A 12,286-nucleotide genomic window follows, 5' to 3' on the forward strand; every position below is an offset into this window, starting at 1 on the left:
TAATTATCAAAAGCTCCAAATCTAAAGAAACTCACGTTAACTTTTGTACTTGTAAGAATAGTGAGGTATTTTTTTATTTAATAATTTCCAGCATTTCAGACTTCAAATGTTATATTTATATTAAATATCAAATCTTCAACATGTTTCAGTTTCAGAGCTCTAAATGTAAAGTTACGAGCTCTCAGAAGTTTAACGAAATGAGCTCATTTTAAAAGCACATTTAACTTTTTGCATAAAGTTGTTGGTTAGAGTCATGAAGAGGTTCACAGCTTTAGAGTCTATTGTATCTGATGTTGAAACAGAAGATTAAAAACAAGAAACTCTGTGTGAATATTTGGGGTTTTTGGCTTCAAGCTGCGAGTAAATCAGAGTCTCAGTCAAGTTTCCCTCATTTCAATATCTGATCTCTTCTTCACTGAAACATTCCTGATGTCGTGTGAATCATTTCACACATTTATCTGAATGTACAGTAACAAGTACAACATGTACCTCTGAGATGTAGTACAGTAACAAGTACAACATGTACCTCTGAGATGTAGTACAGTATAAAGTACAATATATACCTCTGAGATGTAGTACAGTAACAAGTACAATATGTACCTCTGAGATGTAGTACAGTATAAAGTACAATATATACCTCTGAGATGTAGTACAGTAACAAGTACAATATATACCTCTGAGATGTAGTACAGTATAAAGTACAACATGTACCTCTGAGATGTAGTACAGTATAAAGTACAATATGTACCTCTGAGATGTAGTACAGTATAAAGTACAACATGTACCTCTGAGATGTAGTACAGTATAAAGTACAATATGTACCTCTGAGATGTAGTACAGTATAAAGTACAACATGTACCTCTGAGATGTAGTACAGTATAAAGTACAATATGTACCTCTGAGATGTAGTACAGTATAAAGTACAATATGTACCTCTGAGATGTAGTACAGTATAAAGTACAACATGTACCTCTGAGATGTAGTACAGTATAAAGTACAATATGTACCTCTGAGATGTAGTACAGTATAAAGTACAACATGTACCTCTGAGATGTAGTACAGTATAAAGTACAATATGTACCTCTGAGATGTAGTACAGTATAAAGTACAATATGTACCTCTGAGATGTAGTACAGTATAAAGTACAATATGTACCTCTGAGATGTAGTACAGTATAAAGTACAATATATACCTCTGAGATGTAGTACAGTAACAAGTACAATATGTACCTCTGAGATGTAGTACAGTAACAAGTACAATATATACCTCTGAGATGTAGTACAGTATAAAGTACAACATGTACCTCTGAGATGTAGTACAGTATAAAGTACAATATGTACCTCTGAGATGTAGTACAGTATAAAGTACAACATGTACCTCTGAGATCTCTTCTTCTTGTTTCCTTCAGTGCTCCAGTATACGTACTTATACATATTACTTAATAATGATGATCTATTGTTTCTGTTTGGTTATTTATTGTTACATATCTTTACAGTACCACTCTGTATTCATGCTCTGCAGCTTTATGTTTCTCATTCCACTGCAGCGACACTCAACAGCAGTCGTGCATGTCTTTACGTTGCAGAGGTGTTCCAGGTATTGTGTCCACACCCTGAACCTGCAGAGACTTGTTCCGATGCTTCTCTTCTCTGAATTATGTCCTTCAAAGCAATCAAGTTCCTTTTTAGGACTTTTAACTTCTACCTCGACCAAACACAGCGCAGGGTGTCAGCGTGTTACCTGAGTCTACTCTTCAGATATCAGGGGGGCGGAGTCTAGGCCAGGTGTGACCACGCCCCCCTGCATATCAGCTCAAAGCGTCTTCCCATTCTGTCCTTGTAAGGACTCGACTGCAGCTTTAGATCCATCAACAGACAAACCTGCTGCTGCTGCTGCTGCGGAGGAGGAGGAGGAGGAGGAGGAGGAGGAGGAGGAGGAGGAGCGTTAGATTCACTGAACTTCACTGAACCTCTACACTGAATCCACCTGAAGGATGTGTGTTCAAATAATATTCATTATAAACCATGAAAATACTGTAAAGGAATCATTTAAAGAGTTTTACATGTGAACGTATTTATATGGACTGAACTGCAGCTGCACCACGTGACCCCTGCTGCACTTCTTCAGGTCTACACACATAGAAGAGACTCTGCAGGTTCTAGTTTCACTCACACAATAAACAAGAAGCTGATAAAAAGATGCATCAAAGATACACAGTCTGAAGTATTAAGTACTTGTACAAGTACATTCTTTTCTACCTCTACTCCGACGTATATCTTGTACTTTCTACTCCACGATACGTTTATCTGACAGCTGAAGTTACTCGTGCTGAGCTGCTGTGAAATAAGAATGATTCCATAATATTAGAACAATAACATCGTTTATATATGAATTAAACCAATCCCTCATAATAATACTTGAACTTGAACGTGTTCCGGAGTATTGTACCATAGTACACAAAGTCCAAATATAAGAAATAACCAAAGTGTGAATCTAAACGACAGCCGTTTAAGACGTTACAGGATGCGGCTGCAGACTGAAGTGTGTGATCTGTCTGCAGTGAAGTCGCAGCACCGTTGGCCTCAGCACGCTGCTTTTAAAGCCTGACCTCAGATCATCGCCCCGCAGTCGGGCAGAGCCCACATTGTCCACATTTCCCGGCTGGTCCAGACCTGTTCCAGGAGGAGCGACGGTCTGACTCCGATTAACATGCAACAACACAACAAAGACCAAACAAGGAGTGAACACGGGAGCCCCTCCCGGCCGGATGGGAGTCTGCTCCCGCCAGCGTGCAGAGACTTGAAACCTGCAGCACCGAGATGATGGGACACAGTCGGCCTTCAGCTCTGTCACAGTTTCAGCTTTGTTTTGTGCTGATGCAGAGAAATTAAAAGCAGGTTTCAAGTCTCCTCAAGCTGATCTACATGATGAGCTGAAGCTGAGGCTGCATGGGAGGAAGGAAGAAGAAATGTAAAGCGACAAAGGTCTGAAAATCTAGAGATTCTGTTTATTACAGAGAAAGACGAGGACGACTGGGGAAGGTTTACTTAAAGTTGAGATCTATTATCAATTATCAAGAATAAAAAGACAAGAAACATGTCAACAATTTATATATATATATATATATATATATATATATATATATATATATAGACACACATTTACAGATGTAGATTATTATTAAATATAATCAACTAATATATGATTATGTTTTATTACTGATTAAACTACCAGTTGTATATAAAGAAATTGAAATGAGCTTCACCTTCAGCAGCTGCAACATTTAATTGATGAACACATTAATGCATCAATAGTTAATAAGATATAATACATATTAGTGTGCAGGAGTACTTGTACCGTGAGTATATCTTGGTGCTGATACTCTGCGTGTACTGTACAGTGTGCAGGAGAAATGTTTGGGTCATCAGCTCCTCTCTGGTGTCCTCTTCTGGAGAACATCATCTATCATCTCACAGTCTACAGGAAGTCAGTGTGTGTCTGCTACAGACAAACGCATAAAACACTCATTCTGCAATATTAATATCATATCTTCAAACAGGGCGTTAGCTGAGAAACACTTAAATGAGTCATTTATTGGTATAAAGTTTTTTAAAGTTTCATCGGTTTGTATTTTATAGAAAGTTCTACAATTAATGAGTTAATTCTTACTTACATCTTCATAGAAAGACTTAAATAAAATGAATGCTAACATGCTGATGTTTAGCAGGTATAATGTTTATTACTATGTTACTTATCTTAGTTTAGCGTGTTAGCATGCTAACATTAGCTTAAATCAGTAAACAGCTTATCTGAGGCCGATTGAACGTCTTTAGTTCTGCAGGTATTTGGTCATAAATCAAAGTATTTGACACATTAACATGTTGACCTGATGATTGTTCTCTGATGAAAAGTCAGAGGATCAATAAAGTTATTACACTTCATCCTGAAAGATGAAAACATTTCATCACAATCCATCCAGTAGTAGTTTAGGTATTTCACACAAAGTCACAAATGTCAAAAGGAAAGTTTATTATTATATCATCTTTCAACAACAATTCAAAGTGTTTTACATGAGACGGAAAGTCTTTATGAAAAGAAACATATTTTAAACACAAAAACATAAAAACATAACTGCTTCTTAACCTATCTGGCACATATAAAGAGAATCCTACAAGTCTGGAAGTCATGACTGAGGGATCTGGTGTTTTTACTAAGATTGGAGAAAATTACATTTTGGAAAATTGTAAAAGAAAAGTCAAATTGTACGTAGTGTATGATTGGCGACCGTGAATAAGTGGAGAGCAGAGTCGTCCTTCAATCAGAGGATCGCTGGTTTGATCCCCGGCTCCACTAGTCACATGACGATGTGTCCTTGAGCAAGGCACTTAACCCCAAACTTGCTCCCGTAGCTGTGCCTACGGTGCATGAATGTGATAGAATGTGATAGGCAGGTGTCACTTAGCCCCCGCCATCAGTGGGTGAATGATGACATGTGGTGTGAAAGCGCTTTGAGTGGTCGGAAAAGACTAGAAAAGTGCGATACAAGTACAGTCCACAGCCATTCCTGATGAAGAAACACAAGGCAATATTAAAAGACATTTAAAGTTGCTAAATTCAATATTCACCGCATTAATATATCATCAAACAACTATTAACTATGTAAAGATACAACAAGAGCACACAAAAGATATTAAAGAGTACAGAAAACTTCAATACAGGTAATACAAATATAAACACGCTCACTCTGAGGCATCAGTACTTTCAGCCCATGAACCCTCCATTTATTTCAGGCTACTGTTGAATATTCCAACTGAGAAAGACACAAAAGAGTTCTTAAACTGGTTCAATTGCAACAACGTAACGTTAACTAGCTACAGTAATGGTCAGACACCTTTTGTGTACAAAAAACACAAATGTGACTTTCCAGAAAACCACAAAATATATGGAAAAAAACTATTTGCTTTAAAAAAATTAAAGATAAGAAAATTGTTGTTCTTTCAATGTTCAACTGAGGTTCCACCTGCTAACATCATACTGATTATTAGTCAGTGTGTGATCACAGGATGATACATCTGTTTTTGTTTTTCTGTTTTAGGTTGTATATTTCATGTTCTTGTTTTTTCTTCATGTCCTCCATTTGTTCTTTTAGATGTTTTTCTTTGTTACTGGAGAGGTCTTGTAACAGATCGTACTGTTTTTCATGCCTCCTTTCTGTCTCCTGCATTTGTCTGTCTTTCCTTTTCTTCAGTTCCTGTATGTCCTCCATGTGCTTCTCTACCAGCGCTGTGAAGTCCTTGCTGTATTTCTGTCTGAACTCATTGAACTCTTCAGCTTGTTTTCTGGCCTCCTCTTCATATTTCTTCTTCATTTCCTCCAGGTCCTTCTTGTAAGTTTCCTCCAATTCTTTTCTCTCCTTCTTCTCCTGTTGTCTTCTGGTTCGATCTTCTTCTTTTCTTTTGATTTCATGTTTTTCTCTTTCTTCTTCGTATTCTTTTTGGAGCTTTTTAAGTCTAGTTTGCTCTTCATGTCGTTTCTGTTCATCTTCTTGATATCGTTTCTTCCACCATTCTTTTCTTTCCTTCTCCGAGTCTTCTTGTTGTTTTCTCATCTCCTCTCTACTCTGCTCCAACTCTCTGTCAATGGTTTCCTTTTCTTTTGATTCTGACTTTATTTTTTTCTCCAGAGCTCCAAGCTGTTGTTCCCACTCTTGTTGTTGAAGTTCCTCCTGCCTCTTCCTCTTCCTGTCCTCCTCTTCTCTCATCTCCTGTTCTTTCCTTCTCTCCTCTCGCTCCTTGTTGATGTTTTCTTCCATTTCTTTAAGTTGTTTGGCTCTCTCTTGTTCAATGTCTTCTTTCTGTTCTTTCATTCTTCTCTTCACTGCTTCCATTTCTTCTTCATGTTTTCTTTGAAGCTCCTCTTTCTGTTTCTGCATTTCTTCTTCTTTCTCCTTCAGGATTCTCTCCACTTCCTTCTGTATTGCTGCTTCAGCCTCTTGGAACATCTCTGAGGTGTAGCAGCCGCCTCCATTCTCCTTCATCATTGTGTTGGTCTTCTTCATCAAGTCTCTGACTTGTGTGAGGTCTGTTTGATTGTTGTTATTGAAGACCTGGTATCTTCCTCCACAGTCATTTATTAGTTTTTTCAACAAGTCGTCACAGTCTTCTATGTAACTCTCAATTGTTGTATTTTTCAGATCATCTCCTCTGGTGAATATAATGATGATGAAATCTCCAGACTTCTTACCAAAATATTTCTTAATCAGCTCCACAGAATCTTTTTCTTCGTCTGTAAAGCGGCCGATCTGCAGCACCAGTAAGAACACATGAGGTCCAGGAGACAACATGGTGACGCATTTCACAAGCTCCTCTTGAACGTCATTATTAGACAGAGTCGTGTCGAACAAGCCGGGGGTGTCGACTATGACGACAGGCCGTCCATCAATCTCTCCTGTTGCTTTCTGACAAGACTTGGTCACTGACTTTGAGCTGAGAGTAGATTTAAAATGTTCTTCACCCAGAATGGTGTTTCCTGTTGCACTCTTCCCGCTGCCAGTCCGCCCGATCAGCACCATCCTGAGACACTCTTTACCCTGATGTTTATCATCACCTCCCACCTCTGTCTTCTGTTTCACATCCTGAAGTTCAGATTCAAGTCTTGAAACCTTCTCCATCTGAGCCTTGGTGAACATCTCCATTGTGAAGCATCTGGATCCTTCAACTCTCTCTGAAGTCTTCCCTGCTCCTGTCCTCCCACACAGAACCAGGTTTAGAGATGGTTTCATGTGGTCACACTTTGGCGTCATGATCAAACCCTTATCCTCAAATACGTCACATCTCACATGCTCTCCATTGTTCTCCTTTGTAGTTTGACCCAAACGTGTTAACAGCTCTGGACGTTCAAGGTTCTTCAGGTTCAGGTATCTGTATCTACACATTCTGATCAGGTCTTTTAAAGGCTGGTCTTTGTCCATGGAAGCTGAACTCTCCTCTCTAGATGTTGATATCAGTATCAATGAATGATCAAATGATTGATCACTGAAGAGTTTCAGGACTCTGCAGAGCTTCACTTTGAGTTCCTCAGTGAAGTCTTCAGGCTGTAGAACCAGCAGGAACACATGAGGTCCAGGATCAGAGAGACTCACACAGTCTTCTACATGTTGTCTTAGTTTGTGTGCAGAGATGTTGGGAAGCAGCAGATCTGGAGTGTTGATCAGAACTATCTGTTTCTCCTTTAACTGTCCACTGACTCTCAGACAGTGATCTGGTTCTTCCTCAGTGTTGAACTTAGTCTCTCTCAGTATGAAGTTCCCCACTGAACTCCTCTCAGACCAGCTGTTCCCCAGCAGAACAACCCTCAGCTCAGACACTGAGAAGAAAACAGTGGATTAGTAAAAAACTACTTTTCAAATTGAAGACTTGAACCAAAATGAAAACAATAAAACTAGATTCATAACCAAGGAGGAAGTCACAGCTTTGAGTGAATGTTTCAGCTGTTATCATCATGAAACTTGAACATTAACCAGTGACCATCACCTGTAAACACTGTGATCAGATTATAATGAACACAAGAATGTTTCTGACTCAGTTCAGTCTAACTCACTGTCAGGTGGCAGGAGTTCATAGCTGCTGCTTCTCTTCAGAGGCTGCAGATCATCTGAGACTGTAAGAAAACAGAACGTTGATTCATTCACATGTTGTCTTTAATTAAAGAGACACTGATTCAGGAACGATGACTGGCTGTTGATTCTTTTGTTTTCTTGATTTGACATGTTTACAAGAGAGACAGAACAGACAGAACTCAGATTAAAGCAACACAAGGAGAAGACTGAAGAACAACATGGTGCATCTGAGAACATTTGAGTTCAGATTAACCAGAACTGATAAAACAATGTGAAGGTTCACTACACCAAGAGCTCTGCAGCAACCCTGAGAAATGATATTCAATTGATTAATATACATATTTGAAGTTTTTGAAGGCGTCCTGAATTAAGTCTAATGTTAAATTCTGTTACTTTAACTTATTATTGTGTCTGATAGTTGAAGCTGAGTGCCGTCACTTCCCTTCACCTTTTTACACCAATTCATGGGTCTATGGTTCATAATTGTTTGTTATTCATTATATATTTATTAATATATTTCTTAATTATTACTTACAGTATTAAATCTGTTACTAGAAACAAGGCTTCACTCATGTCTCATTTATATTAGTTCATGAATCAATGCTGTTGCTCACCTTCATGTGTCTCTGTGAGTATTACTAATATTAACCAGTGAAAATGATTAAACAGATCTCGTGTACTCTATGAGCTGCTGTGATCACTGAGAAGACAAAGTTTATAATGAAATGAAGAGCTGGTTTAATTCCCTGCAGTGTTGGAGACGTTCTCTTCAAAGGGAATACTTCTAAAAGTCTTCCTCACAGACAAGATGAGGAACGTCAACTCCTTAAAACTGGAGTCGGTGTTTAAGGATGAGACTGCTGATATCTTATCAGATCAACAACAAAGAGATTCTTTTAAGAAGTAGCTCCATCAGAAGCCTGATGTACACAAATACAGGCTGTAGTAGAAGTGAGTTATCTGTCTGAGTGAGATCTTTTTGAACCTCTTTAAATGTTTGATAAATGTCAATAAAAATGAAGGTTACAATATAAACAACAAAACGTTTCAAAAATACTTTTTGTTTGTTCTGTGATGTCATCAGCTGCTCCATCAACACAACCGAGACTTTAGAGGAAAATCCACCAGCCATGAAGTCATTTTCCTTTTTATGGATCTGAAGAAAGAGAAATAAATTTAGCACCTGGTTCTGTAAGGAAAACCTAAATCTGAGGCAGCGAGAGCTCTCAGTTCTGTGGGCGGGGTTTGTCACTTTGAGGTTGGATGGAACTCAAATTGTAGCGAACTACAGCGAGTCGATCACACGGCAGACATGGAGAACTTGTAATGTCCCACTTTCCTTCTGTGAATCTTAAGTTGAGTTTGAGCTTTGTACTTTGTAGGACTCTTGAATTTGGGAACTTGATCACTGCAGAACTTCACAGGTGGTTCCCTCAGTCTGTCACACGTTGGAGATTCATTCTGATTCGATCCGGTTTCACTTACGGTCAGGAGGCAGGAAGTCATAGCTGCTGCGCCTCACACACACATGCTTTGGTACTGCAAGGACAGAAACGTATGATTATGACGATGTAATAACTACTTTAACCGTGTCTCTACAGCGATGCCAACAGGTAACCCTTAAACCACCAGTTGAGCGAGGTGGTCTATAGGTTCACTAAGTCTTTCACCATCTTTATTCAACATAACAATAATCAGTCACACTCTACCGGCTGAATGTGTGAAACAGAGCTCAATGAGAGAGACGGAGTTTGTGCATGTTAGTTATTTAAAGCTTGACTTTACTCACCAGATGTTTCAGCCATGATGTCTCTCCAGAGAACCTCAGAGAGACATCCAACCACAGGAGGAGCGGCTCACTGAGGAACAAAATACAAACACATTCAAACATCTTCTCTCCTGAAGGAGCAGGAGAGAAACCTCTAAGATGTGTAACAATATGTTCCTTAATGTACATGAGAGGTTATTCAGATAACAGTAAATATAAAGTAACGTCTCGTTTATTCATGTTACACATTACATTTTAGAATATTGGAACATTTAAAAAATCAAAACACGTTTGACAGAAACAGAAGATGGTGCGTTCTGTATGTGACAGTTTGAGATGAATCAGTAATCGTTGTATTTGTGTTGTCGCTGAGATCTGAAGTCGGGTTTCTTTGTACCTTCGTCTTCATCACTTATGAACCGGAAGAACAACTCCAGTAGAAAGATTTAATAAAAACATCTTTTTTAATTTGGTGAAATAGATAATTTAATAATCTAATTTCTGATCAAAAACAGTCAAACATAGAAGATTCTTGTTGCGTGTTTGACTGTTTGTAGCAGATTTAATGAATAATAATCAATATCAAGATTATGTAACAATTATAACTAATTCAACTTTGACTCATAAACTCATAAACTCATAAAGAACGATGGCCCTCAGCTGACATCATAAACCACCGTTAGTTTAACAGAGTTTAACAGAGTTTACAGTTTGGACGCCAGACAATTTTGGGAAAAATAGAGAAAACTTCTAGATTTAATATTAAACAATTAAATGTTAATCTCAGGGTGTACATGGAGTTATTATTTCATATACACACTAATCAAATGATCAGGTTCTTTATAAATGAAATATTTATTAGACTAACTACAGAACTAAACTGCTCAAATAAATGAATAAATGATCAAATAATAATGAATAAGGATGAAGTACATCTAAAGGAAGGATTACACGTGAGCAGCAGAGTCAGTGACTCGTTTCATTGATTGATTATTAACTCCGTCGTTCATAATGAAAAATGAAGCACCTTCATTTAGTTTTAATTAGATTTAGATCAGTACGTCTGAGATATGTCTGGAAGAGCAAAACCATCTATAAATCATACGTGACTTATAAACACCGTGCAGCTGAACTCACCTGAGACCTTCAGGAGCCACCGTGTACCTTATCAATCCTAAGAAAGAGAACACAGAGACGTCACAGTACAACGTCTGAGAAGTAGTACTTCATAGTGAAAGCTCATCTCTCAGAGAACAGAGTTATTAAATGACGTCATGTTGTTCTTTAATCATTCTAAATCTCTCTTTGTACAAAAAAATCTACATGCATATAAATATGTGTAAGTACGTATAAAACAACAAAAGGAGAGACAGACGTTCATCAACACGGATCCTTTAAACTAGACGAGTGAGCTGTGTGTGTGTGTGTGTGTGTGTGTGTGTGAGTGTGTGAGCTGTGTGTGTGTGTGTGTGTGTGTGTGAGTGTGTGAGCTGTGTGTGTGTGTGTGTGTGTGTGTGTGTGTGTGTGTGTGTGTGTGTGTGTGTGTGTGCGTGTGTGTGTGTGCGTGTGTGTGTGTGTGTGTGAGTGTGTGAGTGTGTGTGTGTGTGTGTGTGAGTGTGTGTGTGTGTGTGTGTGCGTGTGTGAGTGTGTGAGTGTGTGTGTGTGTGTGTGTGTGTGCGTGTGTGTGTGTGTGTGTGTGTGAGTGTGTGTGTGTGTGCGTGTGTGAGCTGTGTGTGTGTGTGTGTGTGTGTGTGAGTGTGTGAGTGTGTGAGCTGTGTGTGTGTGTGTGTGTGTGTGTGAGTGTGTGAGCTGTGTGTGTGTGTGTGTGTGAGTGTGTGTGTGTGTGAGTGTGTGTGTGTGTGTGTGTGTGCGTGTGTGTGTGTGCGTGTGTGTGTGTGTGTGTGAGTGTGTGAGTGTGTGTGTGTGTGTGTGTGAGTGTGTGTGTGTGTGTGTGTGCGTGTGTGAGTGTGTGAGTGTGTGTGTGTGTGTGTGTGTGTGCGTGTGTGTGTGTGTGTGTGTGTGAGTGTGTGAGTGTGTGTGTGTGTGTGTGTGTGTGCGTGTGTGTGTGTGTGTGTGAGTGTGTGAGTGTGTGTGAGTGTGTGAGTGTGTGTGTGTGCTGCAGTGGACTCTGGTATTTAAGAGCCCGAGGCTGCTGATGCATGCTGGGACATATCCAGTGTTCGGTGTGTCGGAGGCTCTTCAGCACTAACGATGTGGAAACATTTGCGTTTGATTTTCGCTTCTTCCACAAAAACAACAGGAAGATATTTATTGTGTGTTTGTGTCAGAATGAGTTTAAAGAGATAAAGAAAGTGAAGAAAGTTTGTTCTGTCAGTTTAAAACGTTTAATAATGTAATAGTGATTTGTGGAACATCACGCTGGAGACTCATAAATTCAATACATGTAGATTCATACATCACGACAGAAATCAATGAATCAACAATAACATCTGGTAGAAGTGTCTGTCGCAGGACGAATAAGTAATAATTCATCATATCAAGATATTGTCTTCATACCTGTGTTTACTCACTGCTCCTCACCAGCACTCACCCTCCAGCTCTTATTGGACCATCAGTGGGTCCTAACAGCAGCCATGTTGTTTGTTCACTTCATGGAGATATCTTGTTAAATGAGAGCTGCTAGCTCCTTTAATCATAGACCAGACAATCAATCAAGACTATAATCAGCGGATTAATCCACGAGGAACATCTGAGCAGAGAAATGTCAAATATGTTGATATTTCAGCTGCAAACATCTCATCTTCTTCTCTCTTTGACTCCCGCCTTCAAAGCTCCGATTGGCTCGTGGTGTTTCCCACCTTAAGACAAACAGCCTCAGTGAGTTCAACACCAGGTGATTCTGAATCTCAGGAGAATTGATGTGAAGAGTCAGCGGTGCT

At 39.0% G+C, this 12,286-nt stretch overlaps 1 protein-coding gene and 1 long non-coding RNA gene across 2 annotated transcripts; both read right to left on the minus strand.

The window, feature by feature from the left end:
• Positions 1-4,090: 4,090 nt before the first annotated feature.
• Positions 4,091-7,653, minus strand: LOC142939268 (GTPase IMAP family member 8-like). The gene is made up of 2 exons (XM_076082523.1): positions 7,600-7,653; positions 4,091-7,365 (listed from the first exon to the last, which is right to left on the minus strand). Coding segments are annotated over exons 1-2 (2,310 nt in total). The 5' UTR covers positions 7,601-7,653; the 3' UTR covers positions 4,091-5,056.
• A 1,041-nt stretch (positions 7,654-8,694) lies between these two features.
• Positions 8,695-10,638, minus strand: LOC142939229 (uncharacterized). Its single transcript, XR_012949940.1, has 4 exons — positions 10,524-10,638; positions 9,408-9,477; positions 9,104-9,157; positions 8,695-8,774 (listed from the first exon to the last, which is right to left on the minus strand). It is a non-coding gene; the product is annotated as an uncharacterized LOC142939229 (long non-coding RNA).
• Positions 10,639-12,286: the final 1,648 nt, after the last annotated feature.

Source organism: Anarhichas minor, unplaced genomic scaffold, assembly GCF_050575085.1.
Source record: "Anarhichas minor isolate MPS153535 unplaced genomic scaffold, ASM5057508v1 ptg000095l, whole genome shotgun sequence".
NCBI lineage: Eukaryota > Metazoa > Chordata > Actinopteri > Perciformes > Anarhichadidae > Anarhichas > Anarhichas minor.